The sequence below is a fragment of the Gorilla gorilla genome, chromosome X, assembly GCF_029281585.2.
Source record: "Gorilla gorilla gorilla isolate KB3781 chromosome X, NHGRI_mGorGor1-v2.1_pri, whole genome shotgun sequence".
In the NCBI taxonomy this organism is placed as follows: Eukaryota; Metazoa; Chordata; class Mammalia; order Primates; family Hominidae; genus Gorilla; species Gorilla gorilla.
In genome coordinates, this window is record NC_073247.2 from 55420886 (window position 1) to 55437192 (window position 16307).

Genomic DNA, 16307 nt, shown 5'->3' on the forward strand with positions numbered 1-16307 from the left:
AAAATCCTATTAAGGCGTTAATTTCAGTGAACATTGTATTCTGTAGATGTATAGCCATAGAAGCGTGCCTGGCATAGATAAAAGCTGGTTGCCAGCGTGTCAGTCCTAAAATGCCATGTGTCTACCTTAATTGGATATAGACAGCAGTATCAACTATACATACCTTGTTTATATAGTCTGAAATAAAGGTTTCTGGGGCAAGCACATAATTTAAAAACTTCAAAATAGAATAGTGTGGTTTAACTCTGTATATTAGAATAGCTTGCATAAGTTTTTTTCTGGTTTGCAGGTTGTTGCCGACAACCCACTGAATCAGAACATTCTAGATTGGTACTGGAATCTAAACATTGCTCCAAATTAATAACTTATAACTAAATACATAATTTGTCAATTGCAAAAAGTTATCCCATTGCTTGTTTTCGGGATTGGGAATATAGTTGAAGGGTTCTACAAGTAAAAAGATTCATGAGGTAATCAGACTATATACAGCTAGAAATAAAACAATTTAAAGGGAAATAAAGTCTTGAAACTCAAGTTTTATGTGTTAATTACATAAATATAGATTTCTCCCCCCTCCCCATAGAAATCAAGTTCCATTGGCTGTATTAGGCAAAATACTATAACATTATTTTGAAATATTGAACACGTTGAAGGCTTTTAAAACAAAAGGTGACTTTGGTGATAAAGATGTCAACAGAAATAGTAATGAATCAAACCTTGCGTTAAATTGGGCCAGAAGTGCTCCATAAAAAGAAAATCTCTATAACATTAAAAAAAAAGTCATAAGTAAATCTTCTTGCTTGGAAACTAATTTTCTGTAGACTGCTTTCCGCCTTCAGGTTTGTATATAGTCTTTGAACTGCAGAGGCCTCTTCTGCATAATAATTATTTCACACAGCAGTAGCCAGTTTCAGCACTGCAGTATTTCAGTGTGAGGCACAGATGTTTCCTAGCTGCCTCTGTTGGTTGCAGGGAAGGGTGCTGGATATTTTACCATGGTATTTTCAGGTTTGTGGGCTGGTTATCATAATTGATAGTCCTTTCTACTGGTGTATATGTTAATAGGTACATCTATTTTGCATCTGGTTTAGGTCCTGAAAATGAGGCTTTGTGGTCATGTTATCCCTACCCCGGTTCTTCATCTCTCTTGAGAGTGCTGAACGGCGTATCAGTGTTTTTCTTTATGTGGAACGGTGTTGTTAGTTTCTTATAAACACTTAGTAATTATTCTGTAAGTTCTTTCATTGTCATAGTGGATGTTTTTGAATGTGTATTCATTTGTGTTTTTTTGTTTTTGTTTTTTGAAACGCATTCTCGTTTTTTCCGCCACAGGCACCCGCCACCCGCCACCATGCCGGCTAATTTTTGTATTTTTAGTAGAGACGGGGTTTCACGATGTTGGCCAGGCTGGTCTCGAACTCCTAACCTTAGGTGATCTGCCCACCTCGGCCTCCCAAAGTACTGGGATTATAGGCGTGAGCTACTGTACCCAACCAATGTGTATTCTTTTGCTGAGTAATTTTCCTATGTCTTCACTGTTTGGAAATGTTTGGTATTTCATAGTGTTGTGGGTTTGAAATGGTGCATCAGTAACTTGATTGCTGCGTTTAAGATTGTTTTATAATTACACAAAACATGGTCAAGAAATACTCCTGCCAGGTTTCATTGCAGAATCTTAAATTACTGATAGATGAAATGTAGGCTAGGCTATTTGAATTCTACATCTCTATTCTTCCTTGTGGGGTTTCAGTGAAATAGTAAAACTAAAATATTGCCATATTGAAGGCCGTTTCTTCTCATTTCAGTTTGTACCCTTTGATGGCTCAGTTAGGAATGGTGGTCTGTGTTCTTCTATCTAAATATTTATGCTTACAGGACAAATTAGACTTAGAAATGTAGTACAGTCTGAATGTGTGACTACTCTACAGCTCTTTTTGTCTAGAGGAAAGCAATTGATTATAAAGCATGCTTTGCTTTCATAGTACTCAAACGTTTTAAAATAGTCTGTTTTCTATTGCTATGGTAGCACACTAAAGGGATGTTTGAAGACACAGTCTGCTTAGTAGGCCAAGGGAAAATAAAAGCAGTTTTCAAAGTGTTCAAATGTTAGATTTTTTTCATTCAGTCAACTATGGCAAATGATTTTTCAGTTTTATTTTGTTGACCATTGCATCCCTAGTGTCTGCATTGTCCTTAGGGCATTATAGACTCTTGACCCATTGAGAAGATGTAATCAGCTTTAAGTTTAAGAATATTACAAGTGTTGGTCAGCCTAATTATGCATGCACATCAGAGACTTTTATTTTATTTTATTTTTTTTGAGATGGAGTCTCTGTTGCCTAGGTTGGAGTGGAGTGGCACGCTGTTGGCTCACTGCAATCTCTGCCTCCCGGGTTCAAGGAATTCTCCCGTCTCAGCCTCCGGAGTAGCTGAGACTACAGGCTCTCACCACCATGAACGGCTAATTTTTTATTTTTAGTAGAGATGGGGTTTCAGTATATTGGTCAGGCTGGTCTTGAACTCCTGACCTCGGGTGATCCACCCACCTCGACCTCCCAAAGTGCTGGGATTACAGTCGTGAGCCACCGCACCTTGCCAAGAGACATTCTTGAGTGAATACATTAATAATAGCCAGTGTTCATACCAAATGATGTTTTCTAATTTTCCTTCCTTGTGACTTTTGGGTAGCCAACATCAATAACTCTTTAGATTTTTGGATTGTGGATAGGAATGAATTTATTATGGTCATTTTTTTTAATGCTTTCCACTTTGTTAATTATTTTTAATGCTAAAAATTTGTGGAGGCTCAGAAAATTTGAGTATATATTTGTAGGAATATTATTTAGAAGAATTTAAAGAGATTTACTCATCTTTTTTAACTTAGATTTTATACCAACTCTATTACTTATGTTAATTTATATACCTTGTTTAATGTTGATAAACTAGATATTAAATGTCACCCAGTGTTCTTGATGATAATATGCACTCCTAAAAATTAGTGTTATGCATTGATGTTAACGTGCTTATATGATATTATTACAAGTGGATTCTGTATTAGTGGTTTATTGTTGACTGGAAAATTATACAAATTCTATGCATATAATGTCACATTGTAAAAAGACAGTTATATTTGGTAGATGAACTTGGACACAGGCTATTTTAAAAGGCACTTAAGTACAGTGATTATTGAAAGATCAGTAAAGACAGAAAGTTTTACCCTCTATGACAATACTCATAGTGATTTTTTTTGTTTCAGAAGTCCCTGTCTCATTTTGAGATAAGCAGTGGTGTTCTGACAATACCATCAGACTTCTACTTGGATTTTCAAAAATAATGATATGTTCTCTAAATATTTAAACTGTTGTATAACACTTCCTGTTTACTTGACTTAAAAATCTTCACCTTTTTCATATAAATAAAAATATACATAGGATAACTTGATAAAATTAATTCTTTTTCAAATTCTCCATTCTCAGCTGTCTCAAGAAAATAACCCCACAGCATGTCAGTTGTCAGCAGTAAATGTTCAAAGTATTTCTAGTTGGTAGGCTAGTGTATTCTATTTGCATAGCATGTATTTATTATTATTTTAGACCTTACATACCTGAAAAGTATCTTAAGATGCTTTTATGTGACTCTAAATTGAGTGCATTAATTTTCTCACTCTCGTCTTGCAGCATTTTCAGTTAGCTTTGGTTGACTGTAATCCCTGCACTTTGTCCAATGCTGAAAGTAAGTATTATTAAGTGCTGTAGTTTTCTACATGTATTCCGATCACTTCATGGCAAATAACAATAATGTTAGTGATAAATTCTGTGCAATTTTTTCTTTTAGAATTGTTTAATGTAACTGTATTGGTTGCCATGGCTACTTACATAAATGGAACCTGCAAGACCAGATATTGTGAACAGCCTGTGTCTAAAATAGATAGGCCAGTGAAGTGAGTTGTTGAATTAAAAGTATCTTCACTAATAAACAAGATTGATTTTTTTCTGTCGTGTATTATATTGTAGATGACTTGGTAGGATTAAAAACAGGTTTTGCTGGTCTTTTAGGAAACATGAGTATATAAAGATTCTTATCTGATAGCTTACTGATTCCTACTGCGTGGGATAAAAATTATTGGTAATTATGAAGACGTATTTGTGACTTTTATGATAGTTTTATATATCATTTAGAAAGTTTGAGTTGACATTTTTCAATTACTTAGAAAGGAGTGCATTTACGAAGCATGTTCTAACAAAGTATTTTTTCACAAACAATTATTTTCTGCTTCTATGTAGGTGTCTTTTCAAAAGCAGATTGGGTTGATTATATGTTTATCGATATGTATTTAGGTATATTTATTTAATATACACTAAAGTATCCAGTAAAAAGGTTTAAGAATATTCGTTGACGCTGAAGTTCTTAAAAACCTTCTTACTTGAAAAATAAATTATTATTATTATTTTCTTTTTTTTGAGATGGAGTCTCACTCTGTTGCCCAGGCTGGAGTGCAGTGGCGCGATTTTGGCTCACTGCAAGCTCCGCCTACCGGGTTGACGCCATTCTCCTGCCTCAGCCTCCCAAGTAGCTGGGACTACAGGTGCCTGCCACCATGCCCAGCTAATTTTTTGTATTTTTAGTAGACATGGGGTTTCACCGTGTTAGCCAGGATGGTCTCGATCTCCTGACCTCGTGATCCTGCCACCTCGGCCTCCCAAAGTTCTGGGATTACAGGCGTGAGCCACCGCGCCCATCCGAAAAATGAAATTTTTAATTGGTATAAGAAAAATCGAGCAATTAATGACAGTTTCAGTCATACAAAGGATTCCGGGTTTTAGAAAGTCAATGTTTTGCTGTAAGTTACTTTTTTGTTTTTGTTTTTTGTTTCATTTTGAGATGGGGTCTTTCTCTGCCACTTAGGCTGGAGTGCAGTGGTGTCAGAGTAGCTCAGCTGCAGCCTCCAATTCCTGCACTCAAGCGATCTTCCTGCCTTAGCCTCCTGTAAATCACTTGAAAGAGTATAGAGAGATATTAGTGAAAAGTAGTCTTAGTCTTTAGAAATGCCCTAGGAAATTGTTGAATCAGCGAAAACTCTGTAGAATTTTCAGTATAACATGGATTAAGAAATAGTATGGATTAAATCATCATTTAAGCCAGATGAATTATGTCATACTTTTACTAAAGGTAATTTCCTGTGAAAATCTAAAGGATTTTTACTTTCTTAAATGAAATTCAGGATCCAGTACTGATTAGGGTGTTTGTAGAATAAACGGTAGAATAATAACAAATGCAGCAGTATTTTATAGTTTCTAATATAAGGTTAGATTTGAAAAAATTGACTCATTGGTTTAGTAATTTATAAAGTTTTAATTTATACCTTTTTCTTAATTATATATCCAGGTTATAAACCTTCTAGAATATATAGATGCTTAAAATTCTTTTCAAATTAGTTTATGAGAATAAGAAAACAACTGATTATCTTTTAATTCATTATGGTCTAGTACCTAAAAGGTAACTTTGGTAAGTCAGTTGAATGATAACTTTTATGGATGTCTCATAAATATCAAACTAAATATTTTGGTAAATCCTTATTTTATTCTACTCTGTTTAAATCTCAGTTGTAGATCATTACTCTTGAGAGAAAAATGTCTGCATAGGTAGGATGAGTGCCACATGGCATAAAACTGTTGAATTTGAAACAGTTTGAACCATCATGAGTGCTACAAGGTGGTTGGTTACTCAAACGGGAGAGCATATTTTCTATTTAGAGACTTTAGGCTATTACAGTTTAGTTGATTTGGATAGTTTACTTTAGACAGTCTACTTGATTACTTGATAGCTATAATAATGCCTGATGTCACAACAAATGTAGAGTACCTACTTTGAGCCAGTATTACTCTTTTCAACACCAGGCTCCTTATTGTCTTTGTAAAACTTATTTTTCTTTGAATTTTTACATCATCACTGATTTGTACTTTGGTTTTAATGTTTTTTAATTAAATATTGATTTTACTCTTTTTTGACTTGGGATTCAGTTTTTAAATACTGTGTTTTGAAATGTATAGATTATAAAGGTTTTCTCTCTTTGCTTAATGTTGCCATTTTGAACTTTGTAAAACATATATTCACTTGCTATAGATTTAATGCTAATTTTAATAATTGCATTGACAGAAATTTCATTTGATGATGACCAACAATGAATACATGTGGTTTCTTGTCATGATTGTGTTCTTTAGTGTGTTTGTTTGTATATTCTATTTTAGTAAAAGCAAATAAAAGTTATGTTTTTCTATTACTTAAATCTATATAGTGTAGACTGTCATAATGTTTGGTGCTTTGTTATTCTTACTTAATTTGCCCCAAATTCTGCTGTATTGTTACTGATTTTTTTGTCTTTCCTCATCCTTTGCAGTTCAATTTCACATTGCCCACTTATATGAAACCCAGGTAAGTATTTTAACTTATTCTATTTAAAACAAAAGCAAACAAAAATCATCACTCCTATCATGCTTTACTGAAATCAGAAGTGTACAGATAATTTAATGGAGTTCTGGGCGTTACTTCTTAGGTAAATTTTGTATTTTATACTCATTAAATGTGATCAAGATGCTGCTTAGTAAAACAGTTATTCCAAGGAGTGCTTGCTGTGTACAAATAAATTCCATTTAATATTTTCCTTTAAACTTGATCCATTTGCGGCTGGGCGCGGTAGCTCACACCTGTAATCCCACTGGTTTGGGAGGCCAAGGTGGGTAGATCACTTGAGGCCAGGAGTTCAAGACCAGCCTGGCCAACATGACGAAACCCCATCTTTACTAAAAATACAAAAAATTAGCTGGGCATGGTGGCAAGCACCTGTAATTCCAGCTACTCGGGAGGCTGAGGCACAAGAATTGCTTGAACCTGGGAGGTGGAGGTTGCAGTGAGCTGAGATCTCGCCACTGCACTCTAGCCTGGGCAACAGAGTGAGACGCTGTCTCAAGAAAAAAAGAAACAACTGAACTTGATGTAGATCATTTGCAAGCTCAAATGGCTGTATTTAAGATTTATCTTATTCTTGATGCCAGATGCCTTCCTTTCTTTTCAGAATGTTTATAGATGGTTGTTGTAATGCGTTTTTTAAAGAATTCTTTTGCTTTTTCTTAAGACTGAAATAACTCTTCTATGTGTCATTATTGGACATATAGTCCATTAATTTCATGCCATTAATTTCATGGCCCCTTCACTTTAAAAAACTTTTAAATTTTAGAACATCTTGGTTTTGTGTGTGTTGATTAATACACGGTCAAGATTGATACATCTTGATTTTGCTTAGTTGTATGATAAAAGTATAACACATTTGGCGGGGGCGGTTGGAGGCAAGGGGAGGGAGAGCATTAGGACAAACACCTAATGCACGTGGGGCTTAAAACCTAGATGATGGGGTTGATAGGTGCAGCAAACCACCATGGCACATGTATACCTATGTAACAAACCTGCACATTCTACACATGTATCCCAGAACTTAAAGTAAAATGAAAAAAAAGTATAACACATTCATTTTAGGCAGTGGTATGGAAAATCAGGAATAAATTTGTATGAGACTCAAAATTAGGTCATCATAGTTTACATAAATTTTTAACAGCTTTTTAGGAAACAAATACTGTTGGTTTTTTTTTTTTTATGCCTACATAATTTATAAGGTCTGTTTTGATGTTTTGGCCCAAGTGTTACAATAAGGCATATATGTGCCATGCAGAGTTCATACCCACCAGATACAAGATCCTGCTACATCCCGTTATTTATATTGTTATAGGATGTAATCAGACAGTTTGAGATCATTTATGCTGGTGGTTCCCAAACCCAGCTCTATGGCAGAATTATTTGGGAACCTTTATAAATCAGCTGTCATGGGGAGTTTTAAAAAATTAACGTCAGATTTCTGGGTACCTCAACCCTCCCCATCTGCACTTTGCCTCCCCATCCCCCCTCTACCTCCCCATCCCTCCTCTCCCCCATACTCTAGTTTTTCTAGTTCTCTATGAGATCACTGTTCTGTCATTAGCTAAAGAAGCAGAAGTTTTTTTAACCTTTATTTTTAATGAGTATTTTTGCTGGAGATGGAATTCTGTTTATCTGACTGCTTTGAAATTCACAATACATTGTCTTTTGGCTTTCATTGTTTCTGATGCGAAGTTGTCTGTCGGTCTTACTGTTTAATCCTGTGAAGGTAATGTGGGCACAGGGCCCTCCTCCCATTGATTCATTTGATACATTTTAATACTGATTCAGATTAAACAAAACAAAAGAATAAACTCATGGCAAACAGTATATAATTATTAGGTGACACTGTAAGTATATGAAAGGATTAAAAAAAAACTCTACACCAGTGATTATAATATGGATTTTCATTTTCAAGTGAAAAATTAAGAGAAGCAAGATGGCCTGCTTACCTACCTATTAAAAGTTAGTTTTTATAGTTCCACCAGTTTTTACCAGTGGACCCTGTTTATGAATATGGATTTAGGAAATTTAAGTGAGATGTATTTAATGGCTACTGCTAGGTAAACAATAGTTCAAGGGAAGTTTCTCTACTTCTCTACATAGGAAGAAGTTTCCCCACTTCTCTACATAGGAAGAAGTCTTCCCCACTAATAAATGAAGAAAGATCATTTCATAATCCCCGAGGGCCCTGTCCCGACATTACCTTCACAGGTTTAAATACTAAGATCATAATTAAAACTAAAGTTATGGAATACCACTTTACCTAGAATGGTGTTAAAGAAATGTTAGCAAGTACAGTGGCTTTGTGGTATTGAGCTTATAATGTTTGAAAGGCAAAAAGGTCTTGGCCGAGCACGGTGGTTCATGCCTGTAATCCCAGCACTTTGGGAGGCCAAGGTGGGTGGATCACTTGAGCTCAAGAGTTTCAGACCAGCCTGGGCAACATGGTGAAACCCCATCTCTACCAAAAATACAAAAATTAGCGGGATATGGTGGTGCACGCCTGTAGTCCCAGCTGCTTGGGAGGCTGAGGTGGAAGGATCTCTTGAGCCTGGGAGGTGGAAGTTGCAGGGATCTGAGATCTCGCCACTGTGCTCCAGCCTGGGTGACAAAGCGAGACCCTGTCTCAAACAAAAAGGAAACAAAAAAAAGAGGTCTTTTGTAGAGATATGAGTAAAGGATTAAAAATTTTTTTTTGTTGAATTTAATAATAGGCATTTGGGTTTGTTTAATTTTAATGAGAGCTCATCCCCTAACCCTGTATTTTTATCTTTTATGATCTTATAGACAAAGCTGTTAATATTTTAGTAGATTAAAAAATATTTTAGTAGATTGGCCGGGTGTGGTGACTCACACCTGTAATCCCAGCGCTTTGGGAGGCCGAGGCAGGTGGATCACTTGAAGCCCAGAGTTCAAGACTAGCCTGGGGAACATGATGAAACCCTGTTTCTACTAAAAATTAAAAAATTAGCTGAGTGTGGTAGCATGTGTCTGTAATCCCAGCTACTTGGGTGGCTGAGGCAGGAGAATCGCTTGAACCCGGGGAGGCGGAGGTTGCAGTGAGCCAAGATGGCGCCACTGCACGCCAGCCTGGATGACAGAGCGAGACTGTTTAAAGAAAAAAAAAATGATTCTCATAGGTTTCTATGTATATTGTCATACCATCTATAAATAAAGATAACTTTGCTTCTCTGTACATGTGCCGCACAATGATGTTTTGGTTAACAAAGGATCACATATATGATGGTGGTCCCATAGGATTATAATAGCATATTTTTACTGTACTTTTTCTTTGTGTGTTTTTTGTTTTAACTGAACCTTTTCTATGTTTAGATATTTACCATTGTATTGTAATTGTCTGTAGTATTCTGTATAGTAACATGCTGTACAGGTTTGTAGCCAGAAGCAAGAGGCTATACCATATAGCTTAGATGTGTAGTAGGCAATACCATCTAGGTTTGTGTAAGTATACTCTGATGTTTGCACAACGATGAAATTGTTAAGTGACACATGACTGTATAATGTCATATCTCCAAATATATTGTCAATTATTCTTGAACATTTATATTGATGAATTAATTTACCTTCCCTGTTTTATTAGCTGGGACCTCCAGATCATTTTTTCTACAGTAATAATAGTATTAACGGGGCTTCTTTTTCTTGAGTTTAGTGAAATAATTTGAGCAGTTCACCATCTTGATTCTTATAGCCTTTAAGGTTTCAAGATAGAGGATTTCTCCCTTTTCATTCTGTTACTGAAATGTTAGTTATTTTTGAATAGATAATCCAAAATGAAAAGTTTTGAAAGAATACACAGTGAAGTATCCTCTTCCTTCCACTTCCTCAGGTATCTACTCCCCTCCCTGAAGCCATCAATGTTACCAGTGGTTTTTAAATCCTTCCAGAGAAACTCAGTGTATATATAAGCAAGTCCACATATGTTTGCATGTTTATTTCTTGTATTTAATTTTATTCAAATGATAGCCAATAATGTATGTTCTCTTCTGACCTTGCTTTAAATTTTAACTTAATCTTGTATCTTGGAAATCATTCTGTATCAGTACGTGTAGAGCTGCATCATATCCCTTTACATATAGATGTACAGTTAACTAATTTAACTACTCCCCTTTGAGGAATAATTACAAATAATAATATTTTGAATAACACTGTTTATAAGAATTGTTTCATTTTTAACACTTTTCTGTCAAGCATTAATATATTACCAAAACACTATAGACTTATGTATGTTATTATACTATAGCAAAATAATATAGATAAGTGCTGTAATACTTATCTATATTAGACATCTATAATATAGATAAGTATTTTACACGAATCCAAGAACTCTAAATAAAGAAAAAAATTCCAGCTGATACATAAGTATGTGATAAATATGTAGGGTTTATTTCATGAATACATAGGATTTTACCATTTTGACCAGTTTTAAGTGTACAACTCACTGACATTAATTTGTATTGTTGTGAATCTGTCACCACCATTCATCACTAAAACTATTTCATCATCTCAAAGTATCCATTAGGTAATAATTCCGCATTACTACCTTCACTGGGCTCCTAGCAGCCACTATTCTACTTTCTGTCTCTGTGAGTTGACCACTCTAGGTATCTCATAAAAGTGGAATCTGCCAGGCGTGGTGGCTCATGCCTGTAATCCCAACACTTTGTGAGGCTGAGGGATGGATCATTTGAGGTCACGAGTTCGAGACCAGCCTGGCCAACATGGTGAAACCCCGCTTTTACTAAAAATACAAAAATCAGCCGGGCATGGTGGCAGGTGCCTGTAGTCCCAGCTACTCGGGAGACTGAGGCAGGAGAATCGCTTGAATCCAGGAGGTGGAGGTTGCAGTGAGCCAAGATCCCACCACTGTACTCCAGCCTGGGTGACAGAGCAAGACTCTGTCTCAAGAAAAAAAAAAAAAAAAAGTGAAATCATACAATATTTGTGCTTTTGCATCTGACTTATTTCACTTAGCATAATGTCTATATGGTTTAGCATGTGTCAGAATTCCATTCCTTTTTAAGACCGAATAATATTCCATTGTATGGATACACCACATTTTGTTTATCCATTTCATCTGTTGATGGACACTTGGTTTGCTTCCAGTTTTTGTCTGTTGTGAATAGTGCTGCTTGACCATGGATGTGTATATAAGTTGTTAGAGTTCCTGCTTTCAGTTCTTTTTGCAGTATATCCAGAAGTGGAATTGCTGGATCATATGGTAATTCTATGTTTAATTTTTTGAGAAACAGTCATACTGTTTTTCCTTTTTGTTTTGAAGCAAGTATTACATCCGAACCTAATAAAAGACAGTATAATAAGAGAGTCAATATACAGACTGATATCATGATGAATATTGGTGTAAAAATGCTAATAAAATATTAGCAAACAGAATACCTTATCTCATTAAACACAACAATATACTATGACCAAGTGTTATTCATTTCAGGAATGCAAGGTTGACTGAATCTTTGGAAATCTATTAATATTGTAATAATAGAGCTAAAGGTAAAGTCAAATTATTATCACCATAGATTCTGAAAAAATCTTTGATAAATTCAATACCCATTTCTAATAAAAACACTCTTATACATAGGAATTGCGGGTTACTTTCTTATCGTGATAAAATGCATATGCTTTAGTTTCAAAGTCAGAATTTTACTTAAGGCAAAATTCTAGAGACCTTTTCACCAGAATCAGGAGCAAGGTGAAGATGCCTACTATTTCCATTAGTCCTTGGTATTATACTGTAGGTATTAGCCAGTGTAGTTAGATAAGAGAGAGAAGTCAGTTACGGGCACAAATTAACATAAAGAATTAATAAGCTTCAACAACAATAGTCAGAACATAACAGGAAAAAATTCTATTTAGAGTGTTCAGCAAAGTATATTAAATATTTAGGAATAAACTTTAGAGAGATACTGTGACTCAGCAGTATAAAGATGTTGATTCTCCTTGGTGTAACAGAAACGTAATACAAAAATACCAACAAACTTTTGTTAGGAGTTAGCTAAGTTGATATGGTAAAACATGATAAAACGGGTGGGAGGATTGTGTAGGATATACTAACCCAATAAAACTTGTATAATTAAAAATGTGGTACTGGCATGTGAATAGACAAATTAGTGAAATATCCTAGAAAGCCCAGGAATAGACCCAAGTACATGTAGAAACTGAGTATATGATAAAGGTATTGTTCTTAAATTCTTGGGGCCTGTAATGTCCATCCCATAAATATAATGTTCTTGGCTCTTACTTTTGTAGATCTATTCTGGCAGTCTCTTTTATTGGTGATGATGATGGTGGTGGTGGTGGTGGTGGTTTGGAGTGTCTAGTTCATTTATACTTAATTTGATTATTGATATGGTTGGATAAAGTTAGCTGTCATTCCTGTTGTATTCTTTGTATTGTATTGTTTTTCTCTGGTTGCTTTTAAAAGGTTTTTCTCTTTATATTTGGTTTTCAAAAATTTGACTTCAATGTGCTCAGATTTTTTTTTCTTTATAATTATACTAATAGTATTTTAAGTCTGGGGTTTGGTTTTTTTTATCAGTTTTGGAAAATTCTCAGCCACTGATTTGTCAAATATTTTTTCTGCTCCACCGTTTTTCTCTTCTTCTCGGACTCCAATTACATGTATGGTAGACTATATGCTATTGCCTCAAACATCTTAGATGCTTTCTTTTTTTTTTTTTAACTTTTGTGTGTGTGTGTGTGTGTGTTTCTGCTTCAATCTGTATGCTTTCTAGTGACTTGTTTTCAAATGCATTGATTTCTTTTTTTTTTTAAATATACTTTCCAATCTGCTATTCAATACATATAGTGATTTTCTTTTTTAAATTTCAGATTAACATTTTTTCAATTCTGGAATTTCCTTTTGTTTCTCTTTCTGGAGTATGATTTTTTATACATTAATTCATTAGGATTATGTTTTTCTTTTGTGAACATTCTTCAAATATCTGCTTGCTTTTTTTTTTCTTTTTCTTTCTTTCTTTCTTTTTTTTTTTTTTGACAGTATCTGGCTCTCTTGCACAGGCTGGAGTGCAGTGGCATAATTTTGGCTCACCACAACCCCTGCCTCCCAGGTTCAAGCGATTCTCGTGCCTCAGCCTTCCGAGTAGCTGAGACTACAGGTGCGTGCCATCACACTGAGCCTGAATATCTGCTTTAAAATTATCTACAGGGCTAGGCGCAGTAGCTCATGCCTGTAATCCCAGCACTTGTGAGAGACCAAGGCGGGCAGATCACCTAAGGTCAGGAGTTCAAGACCAGCCTGGCCAAAATGGCGAGACCCCCATCTCTGCTAAAAATGCAAAAGATTAGCCGAGTGTGATGGCGTGCCTGTAATCCTAGCTGTTCGGGAGACTGAGGCAGGAGAATCGCTTGAACTCAGGAGGCAGAGGTTGCGGTGAGCCAAGATTGCGCCACTGCACTCCAGCCTGGGCGACACAGTGAAAGTGCGTCTCAAAAAAAAAAAAAAAAAAAAAAAAACTACAAATTTCAACATCTGAGTAATTTCACAGCTGGTTTTCATTAATTTTCTTTTCTTTTGAGTATAGGTGAAATTTTCCTGATCTTCATAAGTTTAATAATTTTTATCCTGCATATCATGAGTAATACATTGTAGAGATTGACTATATTTTTCTGAAGATTGATATATTTTTGCTTTATTAGCCAGTTAACTCACACTCTAAACTTTGTCATCCTTGTAATGGCAGCAACTGAAATCTCTCTCTAGTTCTTTTAGGCTGCTCATTATCTGTTCTGTTCATGCATAATTCGGCAGTCAGAGCTTTGGGCAGAGTTTATGTGTGGAATTTGGTGTTTCCACTCTCTGTCTCCTGACTGGGATTTCTCCCCTCACTTCCAACTCTTTATGGTAGCCTCAAAAGCTGTCCTATGATTCTTCAGCCTAGTAAGACTGCCATTTCTATTTGAGTTCTAGCCAGCCAAAGTACCAGTTGAAGCCTGCCTTCAGGTGAAAATCCAAGAAAAAGGGAGTTACTCATCTAGTGCTGTTTCCTTCCTTTAAGTGTGAACTTTTCCTTTGGTTTTGCCAGATTTTGGTCTCTCTCCAGTGCCATCTGGTAGTTGACTTTTATATTTTATCCAGAATGTGAAGCTGTGTGTGGAATGTCACTCCAAATATTGTCAGAGGCAAAACTTCTACTCAACACTATTAAAGATAAACTCAAGTTACTTTTTTACACATCGTTTATAATTGCTAATTAATGTTCTGCTATAAGCATCCATTGTATTTTGCTTCTACTTGTCTAGTGACAGAAACTTAGGTTGCCCCCCAACTTCTCCATACTACAAGCAGTACTGTTCAGAACATTACCTGTGGAAAGGTTTCCTTGGCATACATATTCCAAGAGTAAGATTGCTAGATTGTAGCATATTTGTATTCCTAATTTTTTGAGTAAATCCCCTTCCACCAGGATGTGAGTGTTCTCCTTTACTCACATCCCTACAATACTTGGAATTACTCAAATTTATGTTTGCCAGTCTTAAAGGTAGAAGCTGTTGTGTCATTTAAACTTGTATGTTCTGATTTCTAGAGGAGTATAGTTACTCACATTGTTTTTCACCTTTTATGTGTTGGGTTACTTATGTCCATTGCCTGTTTCTCTGCCTATGCTTTTTGAGTCAGATCTTTACTCTTCCTTATGATTTGTGTTTTTGGTCATGTCCAATAAATTCTCTCCCATCTCAAGGAAACGTTCTTCTACATTTTCTTCTCTTTATACTTTTACCTTTCATATTCAGGTCTTTAATGCAGTTGCTGGTTTTGTTGTATATGGTATGAGGTAGAAATCTAATTTCATATTTCCAAATATGATGCTACCATTTTTTCAAGTAGATCATTGTTTTTATTACAGTGTTGGGAGGTATATTTTAACATTTGTTAAGATAATTCATGAAGGTGGTTTTCCTAAAATTTAAATCTGATTACATTACTTGAAATCATTCAGTGGTTCTCCATTGTTTTAGGATACAGTCAGTAGTCTTTAAATGGATTAAGGAGGTCTTTGTGAAGTAGTCTTTGCATTTTCTGTCCAGTCTGCTAGTACTCTAAACTTAATATGCGCTCGTTCTTCCTCTGAGAAGTATCATAATGTTATCATACACAGCACAATATGCTTAATTTGTTTTTCTTGTATATATTTTTCACTACTGTGTAGTCTTAGCAGTTCCTGTTATGTATTAGGTGTTTAACAAATATTTATCAATTGAAGGAATTGAATAACTTGGCCCTTATCCTTGGCCTAACTATCTAACTTTTTTTAGACCAGATGAGTGTTTTGGGGGAACTAGTTTAGCTGATAAGTAAAAGTTGATTTAATAACTCTGGATCGCTGGACGCGGTGGCTCACGCCTGTAATCCCAGCACTTTGGGAAGCCAAGGCGGGCGGATCACCTGAGGTTGGGAATTCGAGACCAGCCTGATCAACATGGAGAAACCCCATCTCTACTAAAAATACAAAAGTAGGCGGGCGTGGTGGCACATGCCTGTAATCCCAGCTACTCGGGAGGCTGAGGCAGGAGAATTCACTTGAACCCGGGAGGCGGAGGTTGCAGTGAACTGAGATCATGCCATTGCACTCCAGCCTGGGCAACAAGGGCGACACTCCGTCTCAAAAAAACAAACAAACGAAAAAACTCCTGATCATCTCAATAGACAGTTCTTTCAAATCTTCCTTATGTTAGCGGTGTGTGTGTGTGTAGCTCCTTAATTGTTTCCATCATTAGGACAACCCTGTAGGTAGCAAGATTGGATATTAGCTCTTGTTTTATTGCATCAGTTTTTTATTGATGTT

The 16307-nt window shown here is 35.7% G+C and overlaps 1 protein-coding gene across 19 annotated transcripts in view; it reads left to right on the forward strand.

The window, feature by feature from the left end:
- KDM6A (lysine demethylase 6A) overlaps nucleotides 1–16307 on the forward strand; it is a 235507-nt gene that overhangs the window by 157415 nt on the left and 61785 nt on the right. For all 19 annotated transcript variants that reach the window (XM_004064043.4, XM_004064042.4, XM_019019413.3 and 16 more), the window contains 2 exons: nucleotides 3678–3732; nucleotides 6398–6432. In XM_004064043.4, coding sequence (XP_004064091.1) covers nucleotides 3678–3732; nucleotides 6398–6432 — 90 coding nt within the window. The remainder of the gene's footprint in view (nucleotides 1–3677; nucleotides 3733–6397; nucleotides 6433–16307) is intronic.